This window comes from Mustela erminea, chromosome 17 (genome assembly GCF_009829155.1).
Source record: "Mustela erminea isolate mMusErm1 chromosome 17, mMusErm1.Pri, whole genome shotgun sequence".
NCBI lineage: Eukaryota > Metazoa > Chordata > Mammalia > Carnivora > Mustelidae > Mustela > Mustela erminea.
Genome location: NC_045630.1, coordinates 45,760,674 through 45,787,839, shown reverse-complemented (window position 1 = coordinate 45,787,839; position 27,166 = coordinate 45,760,674). Strand labels below are relative to the sequence as shown.

Here is a 27,166-nt window from a genome sequence, read left to right as displayed (position 1 = left end):
CTTCCGGGAAGAAAAGGAGGAGGAGATCTGGCCGAAGTGCTGACCACTTAGTTGGCCTGGGCAGCCGGCAGGTCAGGGCAGTGGTGGCCTGTGGGACAACAGCCCCGGCCACTGGACCATGCAGTAGGGGCGGGACGACAGGGAGCTCATAGAAGGGAAGGGTGGGGCAGGGGAGAGTCAGCCCCAGCCCCCACCCTGACCCCTGCAGCCGATATCCATGAGCATCTTTTGTCAGGCAGCTGTGGGGCTATTGCAAACCACCAGAGTCCCCCGCCAAGGCCAAGGCCAAGTGGGTGTGGTGAAGGGAAAGGCCAGTCGGGACCATGGGCATCCCTGACCAACCCCAGAAGTAGATGGCACCAGGGGGGCCAGCAGGAGATAGGAAAGACTCCCCAAGGCGTGCTTTTGCCCAGGGCTCCAGCAAAACGGGCAGGTTCCTGCCTGTGAGAGCCATAAGGCTTAAGGACATGATGGTGGTGGTGCCCAGGGAACATGGGGCTCCAGGACCTGGGCTGCTGTTTAGTCTGGTCACCGGAACCTGGGGCCAGCCCTTGAAGCCCGTCTGCCCCTACAACTCATAACCAGAGTCACTGGAGCCTCCAGCCTCCTCCTGAACTACTTCTCAGCTGAAAGGTTTTGAGCACTAACTATACACAAGGCCTGGGTGCCCCAGGCTTTTCCCCGGGCAGCTCTGGCTGCCTTGCTGCCTCCACAGAGACCTCCAACATCCCCCCAGCCAGGTGAGTCTCCACACCTGTTCTTAAAGGGACAGGCACCTGGATGAACTGGCAGCGCCACTGCCTGCAACACAGTGGGGACCCAGTGCCCATTTCTCTCCTGGAGGCCCCGCAAAGCAGCCTCTGCCCCCAGCTCCTTCCTGTGTGGTTTCCCTGGCTCTCAGGGCCTGGTTCTCCACTCCCCCTTGTTTTGGCTCCTTCCCCTCCTGCAAGACCAGCGCTGGCAGGGCAAACAGACCTGGGATTCTTGTTTGCTACAGGACTCTGGGGGAGGTCATTCACACTCACTGTCCTCACCCGCAGTGGGGAGAGAAGTGGGCTGTTGTGTGGGGTCAATGCGATGATCCCCCACCACTCCCGGCACGTAGGAGGGAGCCTCGCAGACCTCAGGTCTGTCCTGTCTCCTTCCAAACTCTGCTTAAGAGGCCTGACTCCAGTTCCCACCACTGCATTCCCATCAAGCACTAACTGTCCTACCGTTTGGTGACCAGCTGCCTAAAACAGGTGAGGAGGTCTGGGCTGGCAGTGGTCGTGCTGGGCAGAGAACCTAGCCCCGGTCTGCCCCTTACTTTCACAACCTCGGAAGACATCACCCAACCTCTGCATTAGCTTCCTTCCCTGAAAGCAGCCAACCCATGCATGTCTTCAAATTGGAAAGTCCTTACGGCTGGCCAGGAGGCTGCTGGACAGGTAGGGTCAGGAAGAATCGTTTGGGGTCTGGCATTCTCACAGTGCTCTTGGGGAAAAAAAAACCTGGACACTGAACTGGAAAGCAGAGCAAGACATGGAGAGCTCTGGGAGAGAGCAAGGAGGTCATGTGCCCCCAAGGTAAGAGACAGTCTGGGCAGCAGAAGGTGGAGTCCAAGTTTGTAGAAATTCCTGGATTGGATTAGGGACATGTGCAACCTCGTTCTGGGCCCTAGCCTTGGCCACCCCCCATGTCAGCCCTCTCCTAAATCTCCCCTTCTTCCCTCGCAAGAAGTCAGGGAGCTGTTTGGTTGGGGGAGCAAGAGGGCAGGTTCAGCAGCCGGCCCCCCAGACCCTTCCCCGGGGACTCCTTCTTGCTCTCCTGGCTGGCCCTACCCCTCAGGCCCTGTCCCTGGTCCCTGGGTGAAGGCCTCCTCCATGTCTCCCCACAACACCCAGAGTGAACTTCCGGTTCCGGAGGCAGCAGCTTCCGGCATACAGCAGGAAGGGTGCGGGCTCCCCTCCCGTGCCCAGGGTGGGTTCACAGATATACACAAACCAAACTCTCTGTCCACTTTATACATATACACATACAAGCAAGCCCCACCCACACTCATGGGGCCTGGAGAAGGGTCTTCCGTCCTCCATCTTTGGCATCAATCTGTCAAAATCAGCTTTTCTGTACAACATGAATTAAATATATTATCTGTCTTTGTGCTGAGTCACGGGACATTCACAGTACAGTGGGGGGAGGAGGGGAAGGACTCATGCGGAGGCCAAGACCCTCCGGGGTTGCTCCTCAGGCTTAGGGGTTGGGCCGGGCAGGGGGCTTGTGGAGAACAGCCGCGCCCGGCCTCCCCTTGGCCTTGCCATTAGAGATGCAGGCAAGTGTCGAGGAGACCTTGGGAATACAACAGGCGTGCTCGGAAGGGGTGGTGAGGGGCCTTCTTTGGGGCTGCGGGCCCTCAACTCGGGCTCAAAGCCTGTGCGTCCTGTCCCACCTTCCTCCACGTCAGACTGTGGCATTTACACCCTGCCCTCTGGGGAGGCCGGGGTCATGGGGAGGCTGGTGCCGGGGTGGGGTACAGCATGGACCGGGCTGTGGGGGCTGGGAAGGAGGGAAGAGGCTGGGCGAGCCCCAAGGAGCTGAGGCTGGTCTGGTACCAGAATCAGGGTGACCCTGCCTATCGGGGTGTCGTCCCCTGGCCCCTGGCCCGGGCTGGGTTATCAGGGCCCAGGCGTGTTAAGCAGGAGCCGCTCTTGGGGAAGGGGGGACAAGTAGGAGTTTGGGTCGGAGCTCCAAGGGCAGTGATGCTCTACTCCCTGCCGATTTAAGGCAATCCCATTCAGGCTGGGCGGGCGGGCAGGGGCCAGCTGGTGGGACCAGGCCGCCTCTGGACTCAGCTGGGCAGCCAGCAGCATATGGGGCCTCTGGCCAGGAGAGGGAACAGAGACAGGCTGAGGGTGTGGAGAAGGGCTGGGCTGCTCTGGAGACACCTGCCCTCCAGGTAGACGCTGGGTTTTGGTGCCCACAACAGCACCCAGGATTCCAGGGTCCCAGACAAGTGCCCTGCGCTTCCTGCTCCCAGAGGGGAAGAAAGAGAGTGACGTGCGCCAGGCAGCCCCTGGCGGGGGCTCTGGTGGGACCCACATTCAGTGCACCCTGCTCAGCCGGGCACCCGGATTCTCCCGTCCCTGTGGGTCCCACACTGGTGCCCAAGCACCTCGGGGTGGGAAAGGGTCGGTGGTCCCTCCCTGCCCCTCATCTCCTCCCAGGAAAGCAGCTCAGGCCCAGCTCCGGGGCCAGCGACAGAGGGGTGGGTGTCGAGGAGAAGGCCACAGGGGAGGCAATGGGAAGCAGGAAGAGGAAACAGCCGTGGCCAGCAGGGCTGCCAAGAAGTCTTCCGGGCCGGCCATTAGCCCTTTTTCCTCAGTCCTCCCAGGGCCACGCAGGCCCCCTCCTGCCCGCCGTCGTGCTCTCGGAGAACGCTCGTCTCTCGTCCCTGGGGCCGCAGCAGGGTGGGCCCGGCTCAGAAGATGCTTTGCCGCCGGCTCTTCCCTCGGCCTGGAGAACAGAGTTGGGGGGAAGGGTGCGGCTGCAGAGAGGGGGCTGGGCAGCAGGGTGCCCTGGGGACCAGGCGGGACAACCTCGGGGGCTGCTCTGACAGGGCTAGCAAGGGTTTGCTTGCTAGCCTGCAAACCAGGGTTTGCAGACAGAATGTAGCCAGAGATCATGCACCTTCCTCAGGGCTCTGTCAGATGCCGGGTTGGGGCTGACAAGGGACACGCTGTGGGAGGAAGCCTGGGCAGGAGATAGGGAAACCAGTCCCTTCCCTGCTCTCCCTGGGCCCCCCAAAGGGAGGCCAACGTTGCGGGGAGGCCATGCTGATTGCCCACTCTGTTCTTCAGGAGGGAGGAGCAGCCTGTCCTGGTCTCTTCTAATAAGGGGCGGGGGCGGGGGAGGCGGAAGCCCCTACCTGGCTGCTGGAAGGCCAGGCCCCGATAGCCCGGGTCCTTCTGGAGCTGGATCTCCTTTAGGGAGAAGATGGACGCCGCTGTGGGGAGAGAGGAGAGAGGTAGGGAGAGGGCCGAGCCCCTGGGGGGAGCCCGCACACTCACAGAGAGCCCTCTGGCTGGGGAACCCCTTCATTCGGGACTGCCCCAGGAGCACCTAACTGGGCCTTTCAGGCAGCTTCTTAGATCCCCCAGTTTTGCCCTTAGTCACAGTCGGGAACCCAAGGAGGGGAAGTCCTGTGCCCAAGCACTTGGCTGCACTGGGGGCCTCCGGCCTCTTTGCTCCAGCTCTTCCACCCACACCTGCCGCCCCATTTCTTTGACTCTGGGGTGACCCTGGTCCCTCCCCCAACCTCCCCACACGCACTGTCTTCAAGCTGGTGCACACGCTCTCCCAGAGACCGGAAGTACGGGTGGTTCAGGGCTGCCTCTGCTGCCAGGCGACTCTTGGATTCGTACTGAAAGGCACAGGGTGGGCTATGGGGCCTTGGCTGGGGGACTCTGGGGACCCCTCAGTGCAGCAAGTCCTACACTGAGTTAGATGGCCAGCATGAGGGGGGCCCGAGTCTAACCCAGGAGCCCACAGGGTCTGCTGCCAGCCTCCCCCTCCAAGCCAGCCTGAGGCAGTCTCCGGGCTCAGCTCCCAGATCTCCAGCCACCAAGAGAAAACCAGAAATGGGACTTCCTGAGTGACCTCCTCTTGGGATGGAAACCCAGAGGCTGAAGCCTCTGTGACCATAACATTAATAACAGCAACACTAACATGTAATACCAATAACTCCCCTTTACTGTGCGCTTCTTTCAAGACAGGTCCCACACTAAGTGTGTTCCATCATCTCAGTGTATCCTTGTGACCAGCTTAGGAAATATGAATTATCAATTCCTCTTTGCAATGGAGGAAATGGAAGCTCAGGAAAGTTCTAGAACTTGTCCAAGGCTACATAGTAAGAGGGTTTGAGTTCAGAGTACGCCCACTCCCACCTCTGTGTAGGAACCAGTGCTGGGGTGGAATATGGGGGAGGGTGTGCACTGTGAGCTCAGAGGCGGGTGGAGGGCCCAGGTGGGGTCTCGGGACTTCAGGCTGCCTGTCCCTGGGCCCTACCGGGGGGCACACTCACCAGGAGGAGGCTGGTCAGAAGGTGGATGCCATCAGTATCCAACCTGCAGGAGGAAGGAACTGGCACAGGCCTGGCCTGGTTGGGGGACTGGAGGCCACCTCCAGGAGGGACAGCCCGGGCCAAGACCAGGATAGAAGATGTGGGGCAGCAGGGCTACCTGGGAGCATGGCTGATGAGTGGCTGTGGGAGGTACCGCGGGAAGTTGTAGGCTCTGAACTCGGGCAGGGCCATCACGCCGGGCCACGTCTCTTCCGTAGGGGTCCCTGGGGAGATGAGAAGGCGTGGGAAGCGCACAGTGAGGGGCCAGGGCCACGGGCGACTGGGAAGGATGCAGTGAAGGAGGTGGGGGCAGACAATGACAGAGGCCACAGGGGTCGCTGCCCCGTGGAGAGCGAGTGGGAGCCCCTCTTCCCAGTCCCTTTGTGAGCCTGGGCTGGGCGGAGTTCTGGCGCCCCCTGGTGGCGAGACGGTGGGAGCGGCCGGAGACTGACCGAGGAGTCGGAAGATGAGGTGCAGCTCCTCCTTGACCGTGGAGCCGGGGAAGAGGGGCCTCCCCGTGGCCATCTCGTAGTGGATGCAGCCCACGCCCCTGCGGGGAGCAATGGGCAGGGGCGGCGTCAGGCTGGGCCTCTTCGCACCCGCCCTTCCTAGGGCTGTTCCACCAGGGCACCAAGGACGCCCTGCCATCGTGGCTCCAAGGGTCCTGGCTCTGGGGTGGGCGGCCCAGGACAGCGGAGGCTAGCACAGCCGCATGCGCCACTGGGGTCTCTCTCTGGGGCTCCTCTGGGCTCTAGGGCGCTTTAACCTCTCCCCTTACCCCATAGAGTTTGGGTCTGCACCCATGTAGAGTTTTGAAAGCAGCGCTATCTCAGACTCTATCCCACGGAAGAGGCGAGTCTGCAAATCCACTCTCTTGGGGACCCCGGCGCACAGAACACAGTGGCATTAATCAGAAACCTGGGCTTCAGCTTTAAAATTGGGCTGATTTTTTTTTTCGTTCTACACCAAATCATATGCATGTTAATTTTAACACACACACACACACAAATAATAGATCCTTTCCAAAATTTTCAGTAGAACTGATGCTTGGGGAAGAGTCGTTGTATTCACAGTGGCGGCCCTCCCGCACCCTCTGGGAACCTCCCAGGGATCCCTGCGGCAGTATTTCAGAAGCAGAGCCGGGGAGGGTCTACTTAGAGCCCCGGGAACGCTAACTGAGTCCAGACTTAATTCTTTCCCATCCGGTTACTTCAGGAGGGGGTCACATGGCTTCTAGTCAAAGGAGGTTAGGCAGTTCTTGGCAGAGGGCCTTGAGACAGCAAAAGTGAATGTGGAGGTGTGGGAACCCCCCTGGCCCTGGTCCCACGGTGCTCACTCACCACATATCAATGGGGGTGGAGTACTCGGTAGACCCCAACAGCACATCAGGGGGCCTGTACCACAGGGTCACCACCTCATTGGAGTAGGTCTTCGTGGGCACTGACTTGGCCCGCGCCAGTCCTGGGGACGGACACGTCACTGAGCCTCCCAGCTCCCTGCCCCCCACCAGCACCCAGCCCCTGCGAAGACCGGGCAGGACCCGCCCCCTGGCCCGGACCCGCCCCCTGGCCCCAGCAGGCCCCGTCCTCACCGAAGTCAGCCAGCTTCAGCTCCCCCCTCTCGCTAATGAGCAGGTTCTGCGGTTTCAGGTCGCGGTGCAGGATTTTGCGGCGGTGGCAGTAGGCAAGGCCCCGGAGCAGCTGGAACATGAAAATCTGAGGGAGGAGGGGATGAGAAAGGTGAGCAGTGGAAGGTGGGTGTGTCCCGCCTGGGAGAATCTATATTTCTGCCCCATGGCTTGGGTGCGGGGGGCGGTGTGTGCGGTGAGGTCCCTGGGGAGCTACGCTGGTTCACCACCCGCCCTCCGTCCCCTCCTGGGCTCCATGCATCCAGGGAGTCCCATCCACAGGGGAGGGCCCCAGGTGTGTGGAAGAGGCAGCAGGGTGCTGGAGGCCAGAGCACTGTCTGGCCAGGAGCTGAGGGGGGCCACGCAGGGCCAGGAAGGCCACCGGGATGGGTAGCCATGCACTTGGTTCTCTCACAATGGCCAGAAGGGGTCTTTCCTCTCTTCAAGCTTCTCCACAAGCCTCCTTTCGTCCATATACCCATTTGACAGATGGAAAACTGATGCTCAGAGTTGGAGAGGGAATTTTGTATCATCGGCTAGATGGTGGCAGAGGGTGTGTATCTGCACTGGTGGGGTAGAGTGCTTAGCACAGTTCCTGGGATTCCCTGAATGGCAGTGACTTTGCACGCCCTCATACCTTGAAAGGTCTGAGCAACCTCGCTGCTGGGCCCCTGGTGGTAAGAACGGTGCCTGTGTTGGGCTTGAGAATAGATGGCGACCGAAATGGGGCGCCCGGGGGTAGGCAGCCCTTACCCAGGCCCTCACCTTGACATTGTGCATGCTCATGAGGTTTCCGCAGTGGTCCAGATACTGCTTCAGGTCACTGTCCTGGAACACAGAGCCTGGCTCAGCCCTGACCTGTCTTGACCTCTGGCCAGAAGCCCCTCCCTGGGCAGGGCTCAGGCTCTGAGCTGCCCTTACACCCCATGGGCCCACTCCTGCATGGGAGCATCTGAGAACCTGATTCTAGAACAAGGCCTGGGCTGACCCCCACCCCGCCCCCATGCCCCACCGCACAGGGGAGAAGCCACTAGCTCCAGCCCAACTCACCAGGTACTCAAACACCAGGGTGAGAGACCGCTCCGTGTGGATGAGGTCATGCAGGGTCACAATATTGGCATGCTTTAGGTTCCTCAGGAGAGACACTGTGGGGTGACAGGCCTGCCTGGGTCCCTGTGGCCCCACACACCCCTCACACCCTCTCTTCCTGGGATCAGCCCTAGCAGACCCCACTCCGGCAATGACCTTCTGCCCCAAGGCTCCCACTGGGGCTCACGTCAATGAAGCCCTCCTCCCAGGAGCCCCCAGGAGCTCAGGACCCTAGGGTGCCATACCCTCTCGGATGGCCGTGCAAGGTGCCCCCTCCTCGTGCTCCAGCCGGATCTCCTTCAGGGCCACGAGGTTCTCCGTCAGCTTGCTGCGCCCTTTGAAGACCGTGGCGTAGGTTCCCTGGGGACAAGAACCCCCACAGCGCCGGCCACACTCAGGGCGCACACTCCTCTGTCCAGCGCCCTCCTCTCTGTGTGTCTGCTTGGGCTATGCCCTTCCCCCTTCTTCTCCTGTCACTGAAATTCCTGTTTGCTCCAAAGCCCATCTCTCTCTGACTCCGTCCTCCCTCCTCCCTGTTCCGAATGAACGTCCTTCCCCTGAGCCCCCAGCAGGGGAGGCGCCCTTCTGTCAGAACGCCAGTTTTGTTCTTCCTTATGTTGATGTTTACAGGTAGGTCTCCTCTCTAGATTCCTGGAGGGAGACGGCTGTGTCTTCCTCCTGTCTGTAAACCTCTGGCCGCCCCGAAGCCCTGCCACAAAGCAGGGCGCAGTGGTAACAAAGACAGCTAACGGCCCATATGGCGGCCCCTGTGCCAGGCACGGTGTAAGCGTGCATGCAAGCTTATTATAGTAACGGAGCCCGCCCTCGCGACAGCCCCAAGACACACAGCCGTCGCATCTCCATTTGACAGAGGAAAAAAAAAAAGACACAGAGAGGTCACATAACTGACCCAAGGCCACAGAGCTAATGAATGGCAGAGACAGGATTCAAACCCAGAGAAATACTTGCAGGAAAAACAGACAAACTGGTTTACGCCCAGAGCCCACGGGCCCCATGCCATCCTCATGCCCTCCTCCAGGACCCGGGCCCCCCTCAACGCCTGCAAAAGGCTGGGCCAGATTGGATGGCCAAGATGGTATGTCTCCACGGGGCAGGGGCAATAAGGCAGGACAGGGCGGCACGGGAGAGCCTGTCCCTGCTCCTCACCGCCTGCCCAGCCTCTTACCTCCCCCAGTTTGTCCAGTTTCACATACGTTTCCAGTTTTCCAAAGCCGATATCTGACTGAGAGGGAAAGACACAGGGTCCTGTGAGCGTGAAGGCCACACAGCCCAACGTGCAGGACACCCCCGCCCCCCGCGCCAGCCTCCAGGAGGGAAGGGAATGAGACCCCCATCAGGGAGAGGGAACAACAGAGCCTAGCAGGGATGAGGGCAGCCACAAGTCCTGCCTCTTGGTTTCTCCCCTCTGTCCCCATGAGAAAGGAAGGAACCCTTGGAAGTATGAGTTTCTTCCTCCCCTGGCAGTGGAGGGGGCGGAGTCAGGACCCAGGTACCTGGGATTGCCACGCACCTTCAAAACCTGTCCATCTCCACCGTGCTCAGAATACTAGAGCCTCGTAGCAGAAACTGCCTTGTTCCCCACTGTACCTCAAGTGTCCAGTTCAGAACCTGCCTCCCCAGCAGTCTCTCTCATCAGCATACTTCCTCTAGCTCAGTGGTACCCGACCCTTAGCAACGGAGTTTCCTGGGCCCCACCACCTGGAGTCTGACTCTATAGGTATCTGAAGTGGGGGACCAGAGTCCACGTTTTGCAAGGGACTCCCAAAGAAATATGATAAGCAGCCATGACTGCTTATCATATGCCATCCATCTGGTCCAGGGGTCTCACCGCAGTGGAAACCGTGGGGCCCAGAGAGGGCTAGGGGCTCTGCTCCAGCCCTGGTGGGACTCACCTAGGGGAATGCACGTCACTGACCAAGGAGTACAAGCTTGGGAATCCGCTGAGGCCAGCAGGTGGCGCCAGAGGCCCACAAACTGCTGCAGGGCTCCGCGGGGCCAGGCAAACCCAATCTGATGTGTCCAAGCTGGGTCTCCCCTGGTGACCCCTGACCCTCTTAGGACTCACCAAGGATGCTCGGCGGGACATGCGGCTGAGCGGTTTGGGCAGGTCCGGACTCTCCAGCTGTAGCTTCTGCAGGAATTCCTGGGGCAGGCGGATGTCCATGGGCAAAGATAGCCTCTTACTGATGTCCTGCAGTGGCCGGGGTAAGAGGGGGACAACTGTGCTTGCTCCAGGCTACCTTGTGCTGTGGGACCCTCACTCATCACCCAGGACCTGGCTTTCCCTGTAGAGCAACCCCAGCAGGGCCAAACCACAGGCTGTGACCCCAGGCTCAAAGCTGCTTCAAAGCTGCGCTCAGAGACATATGTGAACACGCAGGAGTTGCTGTGTGACCTCAAGAGTTCCCTTCCCCTCTCTGGGCTGCAGTATAACCATCTAAAGAATGAGATTCCAATGGATAAGAAGCCTATTTTTCTCATACGTGGGTCCAGGCCTCTGAGTAATAAGAACAGCAGTCAAGTTGTCTAGCTTCCTATGTACCAGGATTGTTCTAGGCACTTGGTATATATTAACTTGCTTAATCTTCCCGATGACCATTTTAACACAAGGAGACTGGTATGCAGAGGTTGAAACACTTGCTCAAAGTCACAGAGATGACCGACAGCAGAGCTGGGATGTGAATCCATGAAGTCGGGGTCCCAGGCGGCCCCCCTCCTTGGGCATATACTGTTGCTGGGTCCCCGGGGAGAGCCCATCGCCCCTCACCTCCATGGAGAAGCGGCGCTGGTTTTGCCGCCGGTACTGCATACCAGGGGACAGCTGCCCAGGGTCCTCCCCACTGTCCGTCGGGGAGAAGGTGCTGGACTCCGGCTGGGGGTCTCTGCCAAGAGGCCCAAGCTGCAGGTCTGAGAGGGGGAGGCGTCAGCTGCCCACCCTGCCCCTCCGCCCCGGGGCTGGGGGTGAGGGGAAGGGAGACTGCCTCCCACCTCTGTCCTCCCCCAGCCATGAGGGCTGGGTCAGGGAGGGCCAGGGCAGGGCAGGGGAGCAGCTGGACCCCTCACCTTCATTGCGCCGGTTGTGGAGCTGGTTGAACTGCTCTGTGAACTCGGCCAAGGACTCCTCGATGGTCTCGGTGCGCGGCACAGACAGGGAGAGGCGGCGCTTGAAGTTCTTCATCTTGTTCATGGTCAGCGGGGCCCGGGCGGTGGGGCCTGGGATGCGGGGCGGGCGGGCGGGGGGGGACACAGAGTGGGTGAGAACAAGGCACAAGGCTGGGCTGACAGCAGATGCGAATTCTGGGTCTGGGTCTCCGCTGGCCCATCAAGCTCTGAGGCCTGCACCCAGGGAGGCCTTCTTCGCGGAGATTCCAGGACATAGCCCTCTCCCTCCCTGTGAATCCCACTCCCCCATCACTACCCCTCCCCCGCCCCCGCCCCTGGGAGGTAGTCACACTATGGACTAATCCAGCAAACTGCTGCCTAACAGCCATACGTGCCAGCAAGATCCTGGGGGCCTCACCAGGGCCAGACCTTTGAGCTGCTGGAGGTCTAGAGAATTCTCCAAGAGGCCTGGAGTGGCAGGGAGGGGACCAGAACTCAGGCCAATAGCTCTTCACCAACTTGTGTGTAAGAGCTTGAGTATGTCAACAGCCAGTTAGTCTTACTGACGCCCAGCAGCTGAACCCCAGCTTGGCCCGCGGCCTCGTGACAGAGTCTGCTCCAAACCCCACTTCACCCTCGCACAGACACCTGGAGGTCCCTCTCTGGCTTGTCCTAGGCCTCTGGGAGGCAGGAAAGGAGAAGGGACAAGGGAGGGGACGTGTGCTCTGAGCTGGCCCAGTGCCGCCTCTCCAGCTGAAATGTGGGAGGTCAGGAACAGCTGAAGGTCTCAGGGGAAACACAGAAGCTTGCCGGAAAACGAGGGCCCCAGGGACAGGAGGCCGAGGCCCTCCCATGCCAGAGCCCTGAGGGGGCAGAGTGTCCACGCCGCAGAGAACATAGCGCGGGAAGGGTGGGCTGCTCTGTTCCCCGCAAGGCCCTTCGCGAGCCAGAAAGTGTTCCCTCCCGGGGCTCCCCAGGCCTAGTGCTCTGTGAGCGAGGGGGTACCCTGCTGTCCACTCTGTTAGACTGCCTCTTCCTGCACACCCCTCTTTCCCCCTCTTTCCATATCTTGCCTTGAAAACCCACCTGCCTCTCCAGTCAACACCCCCACCCCCACCCCGCCACTTCCCTCCGTGATGTCCTAAGTTCTCGGTGCAGCTGCCCCTGGTCCTGCTCGGCCCACACCTCCCTGGTGAACAGAGGACCAAGAGGCATCCCAAGCGCCCCACTGACACGGGCCAAGAAGGCATCCAGGGCCAGTCCTGTGATGGGAGGGGGGCCACCCCGCACCTCCTCCCAGCTTTTACCTGAACAGCCAGGCACAGCCCTTTCCCAATCACTAGCTGGTAATTTGAGGCCAAAGACCCCTTCTGAGTCCTCCTGGTTTAAGGGGTTCTGGGTCATAACATGTTCGCTTTGCTTCACGGTCATCCTCTGTCCTCAGCCAGCCCGGAGAGGGCTCTTCCCTGGGCCAGGAGGCTCCTGGCTGTCCCCACACTCCCGGAGCAGCTACCTGCAGCAGCTCTGAGCGCAGAGATGAAGGCAGGTGGCAGCCAGGCCCTCCTCCCTCAGGTTGCCTCCGGCAGAGCCATCTCTGTCCCTGGGCCCCGGAGTCTCCCTAGGTTCAGTTCAGACAGGTGAGGACCGAGTAGCTACTACGTCCTGGGTCACATGGAGTCACATGGGGAGCGAGTGTGGTCCCTGTTCTCCAGGAACTCAGGGGCTCCCGATGCCCCCTCTAAGAAGGCATCCGAAGCTCTTCTTCCAGCTTCCTTGGCAAAGCCCAACACCTTGGACTTTCCTGAGTCCCCGTCCCTAAGCTCGTTCCTGCCTGCCACCTTCCACCTCTCCTTCCTGGCCCCCTGCACTCCCAGGCCCACGGTCTGCAGGATGCACGGACAGACGTGAAGCTCCCAGCAGGCACTCACCCCGCCTTACCCTGCCGTGTGCAGCCGGTGGGAGGCCAGAGTGTATCCCCTAACAGAAGCTTCGGGACAGCAGCTGCACATGGGCTCCAGAGACAGGGGGACCTAGATGTGCCCTACCCGTCGCCGGACATTTCCCAGGAGGACAGGAGGGTGGAGATGTCCCCACTGGACAGGTCAGTTGTCTACAGAGTTGTTGAACCTCAGTAGCACCAGGGAGGATTTTTAAAAATTCAGATTCCTGGGTCTCCCTCTCAGAGTCTGGAACTGAAGACGGTGACTGTGAAAATAAATTTTTTAAAAAAGCATCCCCAGGGGGCACCTGGGTGGCTCAGTGGGTTAAGCCGCTGCCTTCGGCTCAGGTCATGATCTCAGAATCCTGGGATCAAGCCCCACATCGGGCTCTCTGCTCTGCGGGGAGTCTGTTTCCTCCTCTCTCTCTGCCTGCCTCTCTGCCTACTTGTGATCTCTGTCTGTCAAATAAATAAATAAAATCTTTAAAAAAAAAAAAAAATCCCCAGGGGCATCTGGGGGGCTCAGTCAGTTAAACATCTGTCTTCAGCTCAGGTCATGATCCCAGGGTGTTGGGATTGAGTCCCCCGTCAGGCTTCCTGCTAAGCAAGGAGCCCGTTCCTCCCTCCGCCTGCCACTCCCCCCTATTCGTGCCCCCCACGCTCTCTGACAAATAGATAAATAAAATCTTTAAAAAAAAAAAAGCATTCTTTGTGATCTGGAGCCTTGGTGAGAAGCATCTGAGGTCTGGGTAAGGGATGGTAGTTCACCCAGGATTCCAGATTGCCCTACTGTGCTGAGACACGGTATCCTCCGAGCTGGGGAGAAGGAGGGCAGATGTCAGGCTGAGTGGAGCAGCAGAGCCCCCCCTCTTTCCCAACACCCCACAACCCGGAAGGGGAAGAAACGTCTGCCCTGCAGACTGATGTCCCAGCTCGGTCATGGCTAGCCTAGGGCAATGGCGGGAGCCAGGCACTTGGCTCCTTCAGGTCTGAGCTCTGCCAAGAGGGACTAGGCACGCCCCCTTCTAAAAACAGGGCTCCCCCATAAAGCCGTCCTGCCGTCTGGGATTTATGGGATGGCATGCTGGGTTTGAGTTCAGGAATCTACCAGTAGCTGCCATAAATCTTATACCCTTGCTCTTGCCTGTGGGGGAGGGGGGCTCATCAGAAGCCTTCTAGGAGGGAGACCCCCGATTTCTGCAAAACAATAGAGAGCCAGCCCTGAGGGGCACCTGCTCCTGCCGTCCCCTCCGCTCCCTTCAGCGCTGTTAGGAGCAAGGGGCCACCAGCTGGGGCCTGGGGTGCGATGGAGGTGGGCTGGGGAGCTAGAAGGAGAGCAAAGCTGCGACGGCATCTCTAGCAGGAACGCGGGGCCAGGCGATTCAGAGCGAGGGAGACCGGTTATCTTCCACCCACTCGAGAGAGACCCAGAGGAAGCAGTTTCCCCTGGAGCAGGACGGGGATGGAGGTCGGATGTAAGGATGGACTTACTGATGGCGACAGCAAGGCAGGCGGCAGGGGTGGTGACCACAGCAGAGAGTGGACGCCTCGCTCTGCTGGGGACAATCGGGGCATTGAACCCGGCAGGGTCTTGGGTGTGACAGGGCAGACGGAGTCGTGAATGCTCTCTGTTGTCCCCTCGCTCAAGGCATAAGATGCCTCTGTCACTTTTCCCTGGAGAGAATCAGCTCTTCAATTTTGGGGGGTCAAGGGGGAAGGGAGACAGGAAAAAGGCCTGTCACCTTGTTGCTGTCTGCCCCTCACCCCCATCTGGGGACAGAAGGGCTCAGTGTGACCCAGCCTGAGGCCAGCCCCAGGCCGGGCACAGTGTGGCCTTTGTCCCCAGGCCAGGGAGCCATCTGGGGCTGTCCTCGTGCAACTGGTGCCAGGGGAAGAGGGAGCTGGGCATCCAGGGATGCTGGCCTGGTTGGGCTGGCCGGGGAGGTGTTGGAGAAGAGGGCCCCTCGGGAACCATGGGCACAGACCTCCCACAAGCAGACCCTGCAACCAGTCCTTCCCTCCTGCCCGCCTGCCAGGTAAGCCTGGAGTTCCCAGCTTACCTCCTGTCATTTCCTCCTGGGCACACACCAACCAGCCTAGAACTTCCTGCTGGTGCCAGAGCAGCGGGTGGCCCAGGAGAGGGAGGAGCCAGGCCCCGAGGGAGCTGACACTTGCCCAGAGGCCACCATGTGCCCGGTGAGAAAGGGCTGAACTCCAGTGAGAAAGGGCTGAACGCTGGGAACCGCAGCAGGAGAAGCACTTACAGACCCACCGTTCCATCCCCTTGCTGCCCCGGGGAGGACACTGGGGCTCCCAGATGAGACCCGACTTGCTCAAAACCATACAGCAATTTCCTACTTGTTAGTAAGGGCCCAAACTCCATGACCATATTGCTCCCTGCTTCTCCTAACGGGAGCCCTCCCCACCCTGCCCTTCTCTGGGGCCTAGGCTGTAAGAGCTGTTTCCCAGTTCCAAGTCTCCTCCAAGTCTCCACCCCCACCCCAACCTAAAAGCCAAATTCATTTTCTGGTGCCACTCTCTGCAGGGCTGGAGGGTGGCACTTAGGGTATATAATGTATATAACTGAGCTTTGGCGCCAGTCCTTCAGTTGGCAAATAGAATCACATACCAGACACTGTTGTAGACCCTGAGAATCCACGTATGAAAGAATCAGACATAATTTCTGCCCTCATGGCACTTCCATTTGAATGATGGGGAGCAGCATAGACAAGAAAATAAATACATAACCTGCACAGGAAGTTAGATGGTGACAGGTGCAAAAGCAAGCAGCAGAGAAGAATGGGGGTGGGGAGGGTAGGATGTTGCAATTTGAAACAGGGTGGTCGGGAAGGTCTCCCTGGGAACGTGACATCTCAGGAAGAATTCCAAGAAGGTGTAAGCAAGGGAGTTAGTCATGTGGAATCTAGGGGAAGCAGATCAGTGCAGGAGCAGGAGGTGCAAAGGTCCTGAGGCAGAAGTGAGCTTGTATGCTCTAGGAACAGCAGTGTGGAGGCAGAGGAGGCCATAGGGGAGCACAGAGCAGACTGTGTGGGCCCCCCCGCAGGGAACAGAAGGGTTTCAGCAGCTTCGGGATGTGGTTGTGGTCGCACTTAGATTTCAACAGGCTCCCTCTGGCTACTGTGTTGAGAACAGATTGTGTGGGCAAGGGAGGAAGCAGGGAGCCTATTGGGAGGCTACTGGAGAGATCCAGGTGACAGAAGGTGGTGGCTGAGAGCAGTGTGGGAACAGTGGAAACGTCTGGGTCTGGTTATATTTTGCAGGTGGAGCCCAAGGGATTTGCAGAACGGGGTGTCAGAGAGGAGTCGAGCAAGACCCTGAGGGGCTCTGGCTGGAGCACCTGGGAGGACGGAGCGGCCACCGCGGGACGCAGGGAATGTTGGCGCACAGGTTCAGGAGGCAAGTCCAGAAACTGGGTTTGGGGCCAGTGTTTCATGTCCAGCAGACATGTGAGTGCAGACGCCGGGTGAGCTAACATGACACAGCCCTAGCACGAGGACACCAGGACACCTTGCACTTCCCTCCTCCTCTCGCAAGCTCCGGCTCAGACGCAAAGATGTGCCGGAAAGGAGGCCCCCGATAACACAGGAGACGTGTCCCTCACAGACCTCCTTACAGCGTATGAAGTGCTGTGGGACCCCCGATGGAAAAGGGCAGGAAGCCGGGCAGTCCCCAGGCTCCCGACTAAGAGGGAAAGACCAGGCGGGCCTGGCCTCCCCCCACCCTGACTTAGACAGACGGGGCAGAGGACCCCAGCCTCCCAGCTGACCGCTCTCAGCCCCGGTCCTTGCAAGGGAGAAAGCTCCCCAGAGCAGGCCTGGCTGGCCCCCAGGCCCAGTGTCCAGGGAGGGCGGACACAGCCGGCTGCCCCCAGGACAGCCTCTGCCAGGTCCCAGCCCCACCTGCCCCAGGCCCGGGCCACCTGCCAGGCCCTGCCAGCGAGACTACAGAGGCAGAGGAGGAGGTTGGCAGAGCCTCCGGGGAAGCTGGGCAGCCTCTCTCTCCCGGAAGGAGGTATGGAGGGCAGCAGCCGGCTTCCTCCTGTAACCTCCAGGGAGCCAGGCTCTGAGAAGCCCCTCTCAAGCAAACCCCTCTGAGAAGCCCTTTCCCTCCTCCCTGAATGAAGCCCCAATTTACAGCCTGCATCCAAGGTCCTTCAATCCAGCCTCCTGCCTCCAACGGCTTTGGTCTCCCTGCTCCCCACAACCCAAGCTCAGCTCCATCGCCGGTACCCCTGCCCACATTTAGGCCAGCTCAGGCCGGGAGTCTGGCAAGGCTTCCCCGACCCCCAGGGCCACCAGGCGGCCGGGAGATTGCATCCTCTCCCGGGCTCCGGCGAAGACTTTTCAAGTGCCTCTGTCCCCGGGGCCACTCTGCTCTGTCGGCCTGGTGCTGCTCACAGACATCACACAGGCCCACGGTGAGCACCTTCTGGGCTCCAGGAACGAGTCAGGTGCTTCTCCAAGTCCCCCTGTCTCAGTCTCTGAGGGCCCAGGGGCAGGGCTGAGGCTCTAACTCACAACTGCCCACTTTCGGGAGCCCAGAGGGGCTGAGCCTTGGTCTCAAAGGCTGATCACTGGCCAGGACACCCTCTGCCACCCTCTCCCTGCCCCGCCCCCCCACCTCGGCCACTCAGCCACTTTGGGCCTTTGGGCGGGTTTCAAAAGAACAAGAGGCCACGGCTGACCGAGCTTGCAGACGTCATGAGCTGGGACTTCAGAGACACTCCCTCCTCCCAAGGAGACCGAGCCTCAGGGAGCCCTGGAAGATAGCATCTCTTCCCCCATCCTGCAGCTGACCCAGCCCAGGGGGCCTTGGTTTCCCGGGCTTGCGACAAACCTCAGGGGCAATCAGCAGCAGCCCCAGGGGGCCTCATCATTGACCTCGCCCTGTGCCAGCTCGGCCTGGAGGAGATGCTGGGAGCCTGGGGCCTCCTGGGTGGCCACAGAGAGGCCTGCAGCCGGCCAGTGGACAAGTGCTTCCCACTGCCTCTGCTGGGAATGCGGGAAGCAGGCGGGGAAGGCCTTCCGGGAGCGTGCAGCGTTAACCTTCCCACTCACCAGCACCGTGACCTGGGAAAACAGCCCATGCCTCGGTTTCCCAGTCTGCCTAATGGGGAGAATATCTAGTCCCCGACCCAACTGCCAAGAGACTCCCGGACTTAACTTTCTTGGTTGCTTTCTGACAATGTCACTCCCCTCTTTAAAATCCTTCAACCTGACAATGCCCTCAGACAAAAGTCCAAACTCCAGGGCCCAGCAGACTGGGCCTCTTGTGTTTTGATCTGTCTCCTTCTCGAGTCTCGGCTCTCACCACTCCCGGGAGGGTCCAGTTTTATGGGGTGTGCTTGTTGTTCCCAGAGTAAACCACACTCGTGCCCCATAGCTTTGCACGTGCCGTTCATTTGGCCCGGGATGCCCTTCCTCATTGTTCCCTTGGTAAGACGACTTCCAAACTCGTGTTGCTTCCTCCGCAGAGCCACATGTGACCACAATTGGGACGCTTCCTCCTTGTCACTGCTAAACCAGCTTGTGTACATTTATCACCAGACTGTGACGCCCTCCAGGACGAGAGCGGGGTTCGGTGAGCTGTTTGCCCAGTGCCTTACTGGAATGAATGAGGCCACAGGCCACTGAGCCCCAAAGGCTTACTTAAAACTCTTTTCTCTACATACATACAAGGCCCATTGAAGACAAAGGCAGTATACGCTGGGGCTCTTCCTCCTTTCATCCGGCCAAAGCCCATTTCTAGGTTTATCTCACGAGGCCAGCTCCATACCTAGTAGGTGGGTCCTGAGCACACCTGGGGTGGGCCCAGCCCTGCTCTCTTTCTGGGCAAGCATAGCAAGGTGTGCAGTCCAGAGAACCAGCCCAAGACCCCGGACATCCTTGGTTCTCTGGAACGGCGGGACTGGTGGGCCAGAGACTGGAGAAACCCAGTTTAAGTGTCCGCATCTTCAAGGCTGGAGAAAGGCACGACCTCTTCCAAGAGGCCTTCTGTGAGGACTGCCGCTTCTCCCCTGGTCTGAAAGCCCACTGGCACCAGCCTATGGCATCCTGGACATTCCCAAGCAGAGCACCTGGCTCGCAGGTGTCCCTGTTCATTTGTCTAACCCACAGGTTTGCCTGCGAGCAGGTTAACAGCAAGGACTGGGTCTGACCCATCATTACACCCCCAGGACTGGCACTGAGCAAACCCTCAAATGGCCAGCGAGTGAGTATCTGAAAGCTACAAGTCCCGAGTTCTAGGGGCTACCTGGAGACCAGAGAGCAGCCAGGAACTGTCAGTTGTCTTCTGGACTCGAAGCCTTAGTTGTGACCTAACCCACCTTCCTGGGCTGCTCTTGACCCTGATGGCAGTGGTGGGGGTGGGGAGGAAGGGGCATCACTGAGGCACAGGGGAAGCTGCCTGCTGGGCAGCGACTCCCTTAGCGAGGTCTGTGGAGGTCTCCTCTTGTGCAGATGACCCACAGCGAGGGATACTTTTTTTTCTTGACTGGGGATGGGGAAAGTCCCAATGCTAGGTTCCCACCAAACACCATTGAGTTGGGGTCTATGGGGCTTGTGGCAAGGGGATTTCATAGGGTCCTGAGGCCTTCCTCAGGGGTTCCCATTCCTTCAGGGGTAGATTCCTAGGACCTCACAGGTCAGGTGCACTATCTGGGACAGACCTTGACAACTACAGTTGACTTCTCCTGACCCCCTGACTGTCCACTTCTAGCCCCACATCAGCCCTGCTGATGCTCACTTTGTTGCTCCCTTTGGCTTCCTAAGGCTCAAGGAACGGAGGCCCATTTATCATCTTCTGCTTTTTTTTTTTCTTGACCCTTTTTCAGACCTAGCTAAGTCTGGTCTGCAGTCTTTGGGGAGGCTCTGGATTTGCAAATGCTAAGATGTAACAAGGTGCCCTCCCACCAGCTCTGGTCCTGGCTGTGCAGAACATTCTAGACCAGAGGCTACAGCAAGGGGCAGTAAAGGCAAAACCCATCCCCACATTCCCTCCCAGGCAGAGGAAACCGTTTCCTTGCTCCTTTTCGCGGGTTCCGCTGAAGACCCTCACGGGAGGTCCCTTAGCCACCTCACTCGGCGTTTGCGAAATCCCAAAGTCTAGAACGTTTTCTGAGGTCAGTCCCAAAGGAAACAGCTCACACCTGTCTCCTCACCATTTGCTTAAGCCCCAGGGCTGGTGCCCACCATCTTCCACCCAATGAAACGGGGGAGAAATAATGCGGACCAAGTTCGCCCACGCTCTAGCTCCCCCTCGGCCAAACAAGAAGCCAGCTTTCTCGGTGGTCGTCCTGGGATCTTTGTTAACTTCAAGTGCTGGCATCCCTGGGGACCTCTCAGTCTCAGGAGCAGGCAGGGCGGGAGGAGCTTTTCCAGCGTCTCTAGCCTGCAGTCCTATTTTTAGTCCGCTCCCAGCACCCCCCACCCGCTCCAGTCTGGCCCGCGTTCCAACAGGACCCCCAACAATATGCTCCAACCTTCAGGGCAAGCTGGCCTCCTCAGGCTCCGCATGGCTTCCCTCCTGCCAGGCTGGGCCCAGGTAGCCCCCTTGGCCCGGACCACCTCCCGCTCCTCCCTGCCTCCAAGGCCCCCTCCGAGAAACCTCTGAACATCTCCCCCTCGTTCAGCTGTTCTCTAAGTGCCCCCTTCAGTGGCACCTGCTGCCCAGAGCCTAGGCTCCTGGGGGGGAGGTGCTGGTTTCTCCTAGTCACTCACTCATGCTACAGGTACAAGCCGGGGGTGCGGGTGGGGGCGGTGGGCAGCCACTGTCCTAAGCGCCACGCCCAGTCTTCCCCTCCCCGGGCCTCCTGGCTCTCCTCCTGCTTCCCTCTCCCTCTCCCATCTCCCAGACTCACTTCCTCTACCTGTCTCTCAAAGCTGGCACTCCCCAGAGTTCCCTCTCTGGCCCTGGCCCTCCGGTTCTTCCCCTCTGAGCATTCTTCCTGGTGACCTCATGCTTTCCCGTGGTGGAAACCGCCAGCCTCGTGCTGATGACTCCCAGACCCAGAGCTCTGGCCCCAGCAAGCCCCCGAGTGGCAATAAGCAGGTCCAAAGGATTCCCTGCCCAGCTGTCTGGACATCCCCAGGGGTTGTGACACACCAGGATAAACCTCACTGGGTCTGGAGGGAGCAGACAGTTTGAGATGTGTTTTCAAGTGAGAAGGGCCGACATGTACAATTGTGACGCTCCGTGCAGGCTGGGTATCCACACGCTGGAGACTCACGCTTATAAACACGGACACTGTATACATTCCAGACGGATACAAGATAAATGGCTAACAGCAGGTCTCTCTGGGTGGCAGAACCAGGAGTGACTCTAATATCTCCTTTTTTGCTTACTTGCTTCCTCCAATACTTGCATAATGGCCACTCGCTGCTTATGTTAAAAGAAGTAACACTTCTTTTTAAATGAAAAGAAAAGTATTTTTAGATTGAGATTCCAAAACTCTTTAGTGCAAGCCTGGGGAGGACTATAATTATCTCGAACGGGGATTGGCACACTTGTTCTGTAAAAGGCCAGATAGTCAATATTTTCGGCTTTGGGGGTCATACCGTCTCCGCCGCAATCACACCACCGCACCCCACCCCCGCCCCCGCCCTTTGTAGAAAATGCCCAAAGACAGGATGGACACAAACAAGTGGGGCTGTCTTCCGGTCAACTTTAACTCGTGGACGCAAAAATCTGAATTTTATATCATTTTCAGTGGCACGGAGTATTTTTTTTTTCCTTCTTTTGAATTTTCCCCACTGTTTAAAACCATGCCGACCATTCTTGGTTCACGTGCCCTCACTCCCGGAGGCAGCCCCTGAGCGCCCGGTGTCTGCACAGGGTTTGAATCCAGCACCCACTCCCTCGGGAGGTTCTTTTCTCCTCTTATCTGACGCGAGGAGGCCTCCCAGGGGTTCCTCAGTCATCTGAGCCACGGCAGGCCTTGGCTGGGGGAAGCCCTCGTCTGGGCTCCCAAGTTTAAAAGAACGGAAGGCAGGGTCCCTCCCGGAGTCCCAGAGCACGGCTCACCTTAGCAGCAGGACTGCCAAAAGCTGGAACCACAAACCAGTCATCTTGGATGGAGCTTTAGAAATCCCTTGGTCTGTGCCCTCCTTTTTCAGGAGAAGAAGGAAAGACTCAGCCAAGGGGATGACCCGCCTCGGGCCATGCAGCCTGAAGGGGCAGAGCTGAGACCAGAACTGAGCGCCTGTGACTGGGACTTCAATGCTCTCTTTGCTCCTTCGGGGACTTCGAGGACCTGCCCAGAGGTCCCCGAGCAAGCCCACCCAAGGACCACCCTGCCTTGGGAAGAAGCAATCTCAGCTACGGCCTCCGCACAGAGCAGGGCACCCGGCCCAGCCACAGTGGGGGGTACTGTCAGCTGGTAAGGGAGGGGCTCTGGGACCCCTTCTCGGGCCTCATCCCATGCCCGGGTGGCAGAGGTGGTCTGGGGCCCCAGCACTGCTGACATTATGAGTGAAACCTCGGGCACAAGACCTGTCTCCTACCTGCTCCCAGGCACTGGATCCTGCCACAACCCGGGAAAGGACAGAGCAGGGCCTGGTCCCCCAGCAAGGGTCTCCTTTGCTGGGACCACAGGAGAGAAGCAGCCCTCGTTCCTGAAGGGACCTCCCCCTCAACCCCGGCCCCACAAAGACAAGAAAATGGAGGCTTCTTGAGAGACGTAAGGGTGTAAAGAGAGAAATCGTTCTGGAGTTTTGTCAGAACTTAACCCCCATAACAATAAAGCACAGAAGGTCCTTGGAAGGAGGGAGAGTGGAAACGTTTTAAGGACAGTCCCCTTCCCCTATGCGAGGCCTCAGCTGTGGTTTCTACAGGGACAGAGCAGAAGTCAAGCTACTGAGAACTGCCACGTGTGGCCCAGGGACTCGGACAGCCACCAGCCCTCGCTAACGACACGAGGGGAGGCAAAAAGCCAGAAGTGTGGTGGCCAGTGTCTCACTGTCATCCTCATGTGTAATGCTCCCGCTCTCTTTCTCACAGAGGAATCCAAGGCTTGGGTGAACGAGGTCCTGCACTGGAAGCCCCTCGCTCCGCAGCAGGGGCAGGACCGGAACCCACTCTGAAGTCGCCAAACCGCCCCCCATGCTGGACAGAAGGCGGGCGCTCGCATATAAATGAAGGAACGCCCCAGCTGGCCATCACAGAGTCCCCTTGCCTGTCCCCACCCCTCTCATTCGAAGGCAGACTCGATTTAATGTTGGTAGGCGGGAAGGCAGCACAGGGTTAGACCCCGGTCCACAGTTCCAAGAAAGAGGGTCTCGCCACCGTTCCTTCCAAAGTTCTGGCCCATGTCTTCTTACCCAGGGGGGCCCTGACTCACCAGGGACACTCGTGTCTGCAAGGAGCTTCAAGACCCTTTCTGGTTGCAGGCCAGTCCTCACACTTGCCTCCTGGTCCCTCCTCCCCTGCAGATAAAACTGCAGATTTCAGAAGCAGATGGGCTCTCCTTCAGACAGGAGTCCTGGCTGAGACGCGCCTACAGCGTTCCCCCTTCTTGATCGGCTGCAGCACCCCTGGCCAGCTCCAGCCAGGCCCAGCCCCCAGCTCTTTGGGGATTCCGGGCCCCAGGCCCTGGCCCGATCTGCTGTTAGCCCGGCCTTAGAGCTGGGTTCCAGGAAATGCACACAGCTGTGGGGGCCAGGACAAGACAAGCCCAGCCCTGGGCAGCTCCACCCTCCCGAGATGGCGAGCCGCCCACTCAGCAGCTGATGGCAGGGCCAAAGGCAAAGGGTCCAGGGTTGGCGACAGAAGGGGTGGGGGTAGGACTCGGGGCTACAGAAGAGAAATGTGACTTGTTCCCAAGGAACGAGGTGACGCTAATCAGATAAGTTTGGACCCAGGCCAGCCACTCCCTCACTGGCGACAGAGGAGAAAAGGGACAGCAATTAATAAAGGAGGGAGCGAGGGTCTTTTTACCCCAGGGCAAAGAGGCCGGCCGGAAACTGCTGGATTCCCAGCTTCCAGTGCCCACTTCACTCATGCTAGAAACTAGAGGGCAGAGTCCCCACAACCCAGATTCCTGGTCCCCTCCTGGCAGGTTTCCAACCACCCCTTCCTCCCCAAGCTGGAAGAGCAGGAAAGATGCTCAGGGCCCAGCCTGCAGGGATTAGGAAAGCCTGCCTCGGTCTCTACCCCAGAGCCAGGCATGGTGTGATAACTGGGAAATTTCCTTCCCAAATAACCATGCACGATTCAGCTAACAGTCCCTGAGCATCTGCTACGTGCCAGGCACTGTGTGTTATTTCATTTCGTTCATCTAACCACCCAACCTACGAGGATTCCCATTTCAGAGACCAGGAAACTGAGGCTCGGAGGTGCCTGCTGGGGTGAGGGGACTCAGCTAGTATGTTCTGGACCCAGATTCCAACAAGACCCCGGTTCTCCCTCCCCTTTAGGTCTCAAACTCAGGGAAGGAAAGGAATCGGGAGGGATGGATAGAGGCTCGAGCCCAAAGTCCCAAAGAGGGCAACCCCCACCAAAAAAGAGGCACAGTTGGGGTAGAAGCTGGGAAGACCAACCCAGGCCCTGCCCTACAGCATGGGGCACGTTGACAGATGACAGAGTCTGGGCCTACAGAGAAAACAAGTGTGGTCCAAAAGGCAGCATCATGACCCCAGGGACCCAGGGGGTGGCTTCCCCGGCAGGCGGCTGGATCCCAGGAGATCTGAGACCAAGAACCTAATTGTAGGTTCCTCGGATCTAGTGTCTCCTCTCCTGCGACCCACGGAAAAGCCTGGCTCTGCGTGGCACAGAACAAGCGGGAACGTTCTTACCCAGAGCACCACACCCATCCTTCCTTCTCCTGGGGACTGATGTCAAACCAGAGAACTCCAGAGCGGGACAGGAGCTCCCCAGATGGGGCAGGGACTATCTAGCAGGAAGCCCAGGTTCAGATGGAAGTGGGCTGGATCCCACTTAATGTGAGGCTGAGGGAAAGTTGGTCTCTCATAGCCTCTGTTTTCTCGCCTATAAAACGGGACCGCGATGTCTACTGCATCTGCTGGGAACCCAGCAGATACTCTCTAACTGGTAGCCACCAAGGCATTCAGAATTCAGATGGAGCTTACGGAGTCCACTCTGGCTCTGGAAACCCCCATAAATATGGGAAGAAGGAGGGATCCATTCTCCTGGAGGGTCATGGTTGGCCAGTGGGGAGAGTCCCAGGAACCCAACAGGCTGGTGAGGTTGCAGGGGTGGGGGGAAGCCAGCCCCACTTCCGCTACACAGGAGGTAGCTGGGGCAGAGAGAGTAATCCGAGCCAGTAGCTTTGCTCTGGCAAGGTGACCCTCTCTCTAGACAGCCTTCAAGATGCAGACCCAAACCCAGAAGCTAGGGTTGCCTTGAACCACCTTTGCCTCCCCTCGCCATGTGTCCCAGTCGCTTCCCAAGGCTAGACTAAAGGTAGAGGATCTCTGTGGGGGCGGGCAGAGCCCGGGAGCCAGTCCTCCCAGCATCCTCCAGGATTCTGCACACCCCAGCCCAGTGTCCCAGAATGTGCTGTGTGCCCATGCCCCGTGGGAGATGCCCCCTGCATCTCACAGGGTCCTGGCCCGGGTGGGGGGCAAGGCAAGCTGGTGCTGGCAGTGAGTCACAGTGCCCAGGCCACAGTTGAGGAACTGCAGAGCAATTCCTGGGGATGAGATTCTGGGGGAGCTGACCCCCCCCCCACCCCTCACACAGCTCTAACTTTCCTACCCCTGCTGTCCAGAAAGGGTTCACCAAGCATTAAAGAGGCTGCTGGTGCCTAGGAGGGTGCTGACCCTACAGCACAGAAAATCGGTCACTGTCTGAACAGCCCGACGCCCACAGGGCCTGCAGACAGCTCCGGGAACTCCCGCCGCTGCCAACACGGAGAGAAGGGAGGCCTCCAGCCCCTACCGACTACCGATCCTCTGAGCCTCTCCCCCAACCCATCCCCTGCCCCCCATGCGGCCGAATGCTCACCCGCACAGCTCAACAGGCCACCAGCCGCCCTTCCCCACGGCTCTATTAACCCTTTGCTTACTGCTGCTGCGGACTGGGAGCCACTGCCCCTGTGGTCTCCTGGGGGGCAGAGAAGAGGCAGCGATCCCTAGAGGCCACAGCGCCCCCACGCTGTCCTTCCACCTTCACCCCAGGGCTCTAGTCTCCCACCCTCCAGCCTGCCGCTCTGGAAAGTTCACCGGAGCCCAGAAAGCCCTTCAAGGTGCAATCTGGCCCCACACTCGCGCGGGTTCTCCCGTCACCGGAGACTCCCGACCCTTGCCCTTCCCAGAAGGAAGGGCGATGAGAAAGCGCCTGGTCTGAACCTGGGTTATAAACTTTGCTTCCTAGGGTTCAGGGAGCCCGGGGGCCGGAGTGAGTCTCGGCGGAGACTCCCGGGTCGGGGAGAGGCGGGGGTCTGCGAAGGTGAACCGGCGCACCTGGAACTTGGGAGGGGCCTGCTCGGGGCATCGCCCACCCCCAGCACGCGAGCCAGCGCGCCTCGTGATCTCCGATCTCCCCGCGGCGCGCCTGCACTGCCCTCCAACCTCCCGCCCCAGGGCAAAAGCAGACCGGCGCCTTTAAGAGCCGCTCCGCTTACCTTTGCTCGGTTTCCCCGGCGCCGCGGTGCCCCCTCCTCCGACCGCCCCCTTCCTCCCCGCGGCGCGCCGCCCGCCCAGCCCTCCGGACACTGCGCGTCGCCCGCCGGACTCACCGCGCGTGTCCTGGGGGCCGCGGCGTGCCGGCTCCCGCCCGCGACAGCCGGGGTGCCGCGGGGCTGGGCGCCGTGCCCTGCGCCCTGCTGGGGTCCCTGCCCGGGCTGGGGGCTACTCCGGAAAGGTGAGCGGCTCCCCAGAGAAGCTGCAACCTGAGCTGGAGGAGGAGGTGGAGAAGGAGGAGGAGGAGGGAGAAGGGGAGGGGAAGGGAGGGTGGAGGAAGGTGGGGAAGAGGAGGGAGGGGGAGGAGGAGGAGGAAGGGAAAAACCCGGCCCCCGCCAGAGTTTTTCACGTGTACAAGTTGACTCCTCCCCCGTCCCTCCTGCCCTGCCCACAGCCACTGCCAATCCCCAGGGCTCCCTCTGCCCGGGTGCCCACCCCTTTCTCCCACTCTGGGAACCAGGGTCCAAGTGCCTCTTCCGGTTTCGTTCCTAGGCCCGGCGTCTGCCAGCCTTCTGGGGCTGGCCCCGAGAGCCTTGACTATGCGCTGAGCCCCTCTGGATCGGAGCACCCCAGGACTGGGGCCAGATCACCAGGGGTGATTTACTGACAGTGCCTTTCTCTAAAGGTAGCTTTCC

General features: G+C 59.6%; 1 protein-coding gene across 6 annotated transcripts; it reads right to left on the bottom strand.

Annotated features, from left to right (window-relative positions):
* Nucleotides 1-1,983: 1,983 nt before the first annotated feature.
* CDK18 (cyclin dependent kinase 18) lies at nucleotides 1,984-26,838 on the bottom strand. 6 transcript variants are annotated; one of them, XM_032318272.1, is made up of 17 exons: nucleotides 26,588-26,695; nucleotides 14,365-14,547; nucleotides 10,896-11,045; nucleotides 10,600-10,739; nucleotides 9,898-10,023; nucleotides 8,998-9,054; nucleotides 8,057-8,171; nucleotides 7,773-7,867; nucleotides 7,488-7,550; nucleotides 6,687-6,810; nucleotides 6,436-6,556; nucleotides 5,548-5,645; nucleotides 5,214-5,319; nucleotides 5,057-5,099; nucleotides 4,306-4,396; nucleotides 3,902-3,979; nucleotides 1,984-3,489 (listed from the first exon to the last, which is right to left on the bottom strand). In XM_032318272.1, exons 3-17 carry the CDS (start codon nucleotides 11,017-11,019, stop codon nucleotides 3,455-3,457), a joined length of 1,416 nt encoding a protein of 471 aa, XP_032174163.1. In that variant the 5' UTR covers nucleotides 11,020-11,045; nucleotides 14,365-14,547; nucleotides 26,588-26,695; the 3' UTR covers nucleotides 1,984-3,454. The 6 variants fall into 6 exon arrangements, with proteins under 6 accessions (XP_032174163.1, XP_032174164.1, XP_032174160.1 ...); XM_032318273.1 differs by lacking the exon at nucleotides 26,588-26,695 and adding an exon at nucleotides 26,474-26,493; XM_032318269.1 differs by lacking the exon at nucleotides 26,588-26,695 and adding an exon at nucleotides 12,873-13,139 and having other exon boundaries at nucleotides 14,365-14,453.
* Nucleotides 26,839-27,166: the final 328 nt, after the last annotated feature.

Coding starts and splice junctions, on each gene's coding strand:
- CDK18 (XM_032318268.1), bottom strand. CDS start 11,019: ATGAACAAGATGAAGAACTTCAAGCGCCGCCTCTCCCTGTCTGTGCCG. Junction 10,024..10,599: donor AGCGCCGCTTCTCCATGGAG/GTGAGGGGCGAT, acceptor CGGCCACTGCAG/GACATCAGTAAGAGGCTATC. Junction 5,320..5,547: donor CCTCATCTTCCGACTCCTCG/GTCAGTCTCCGG, acceptor TCATCTCCCCAG/GGACCCCTACGGAAGAGACG.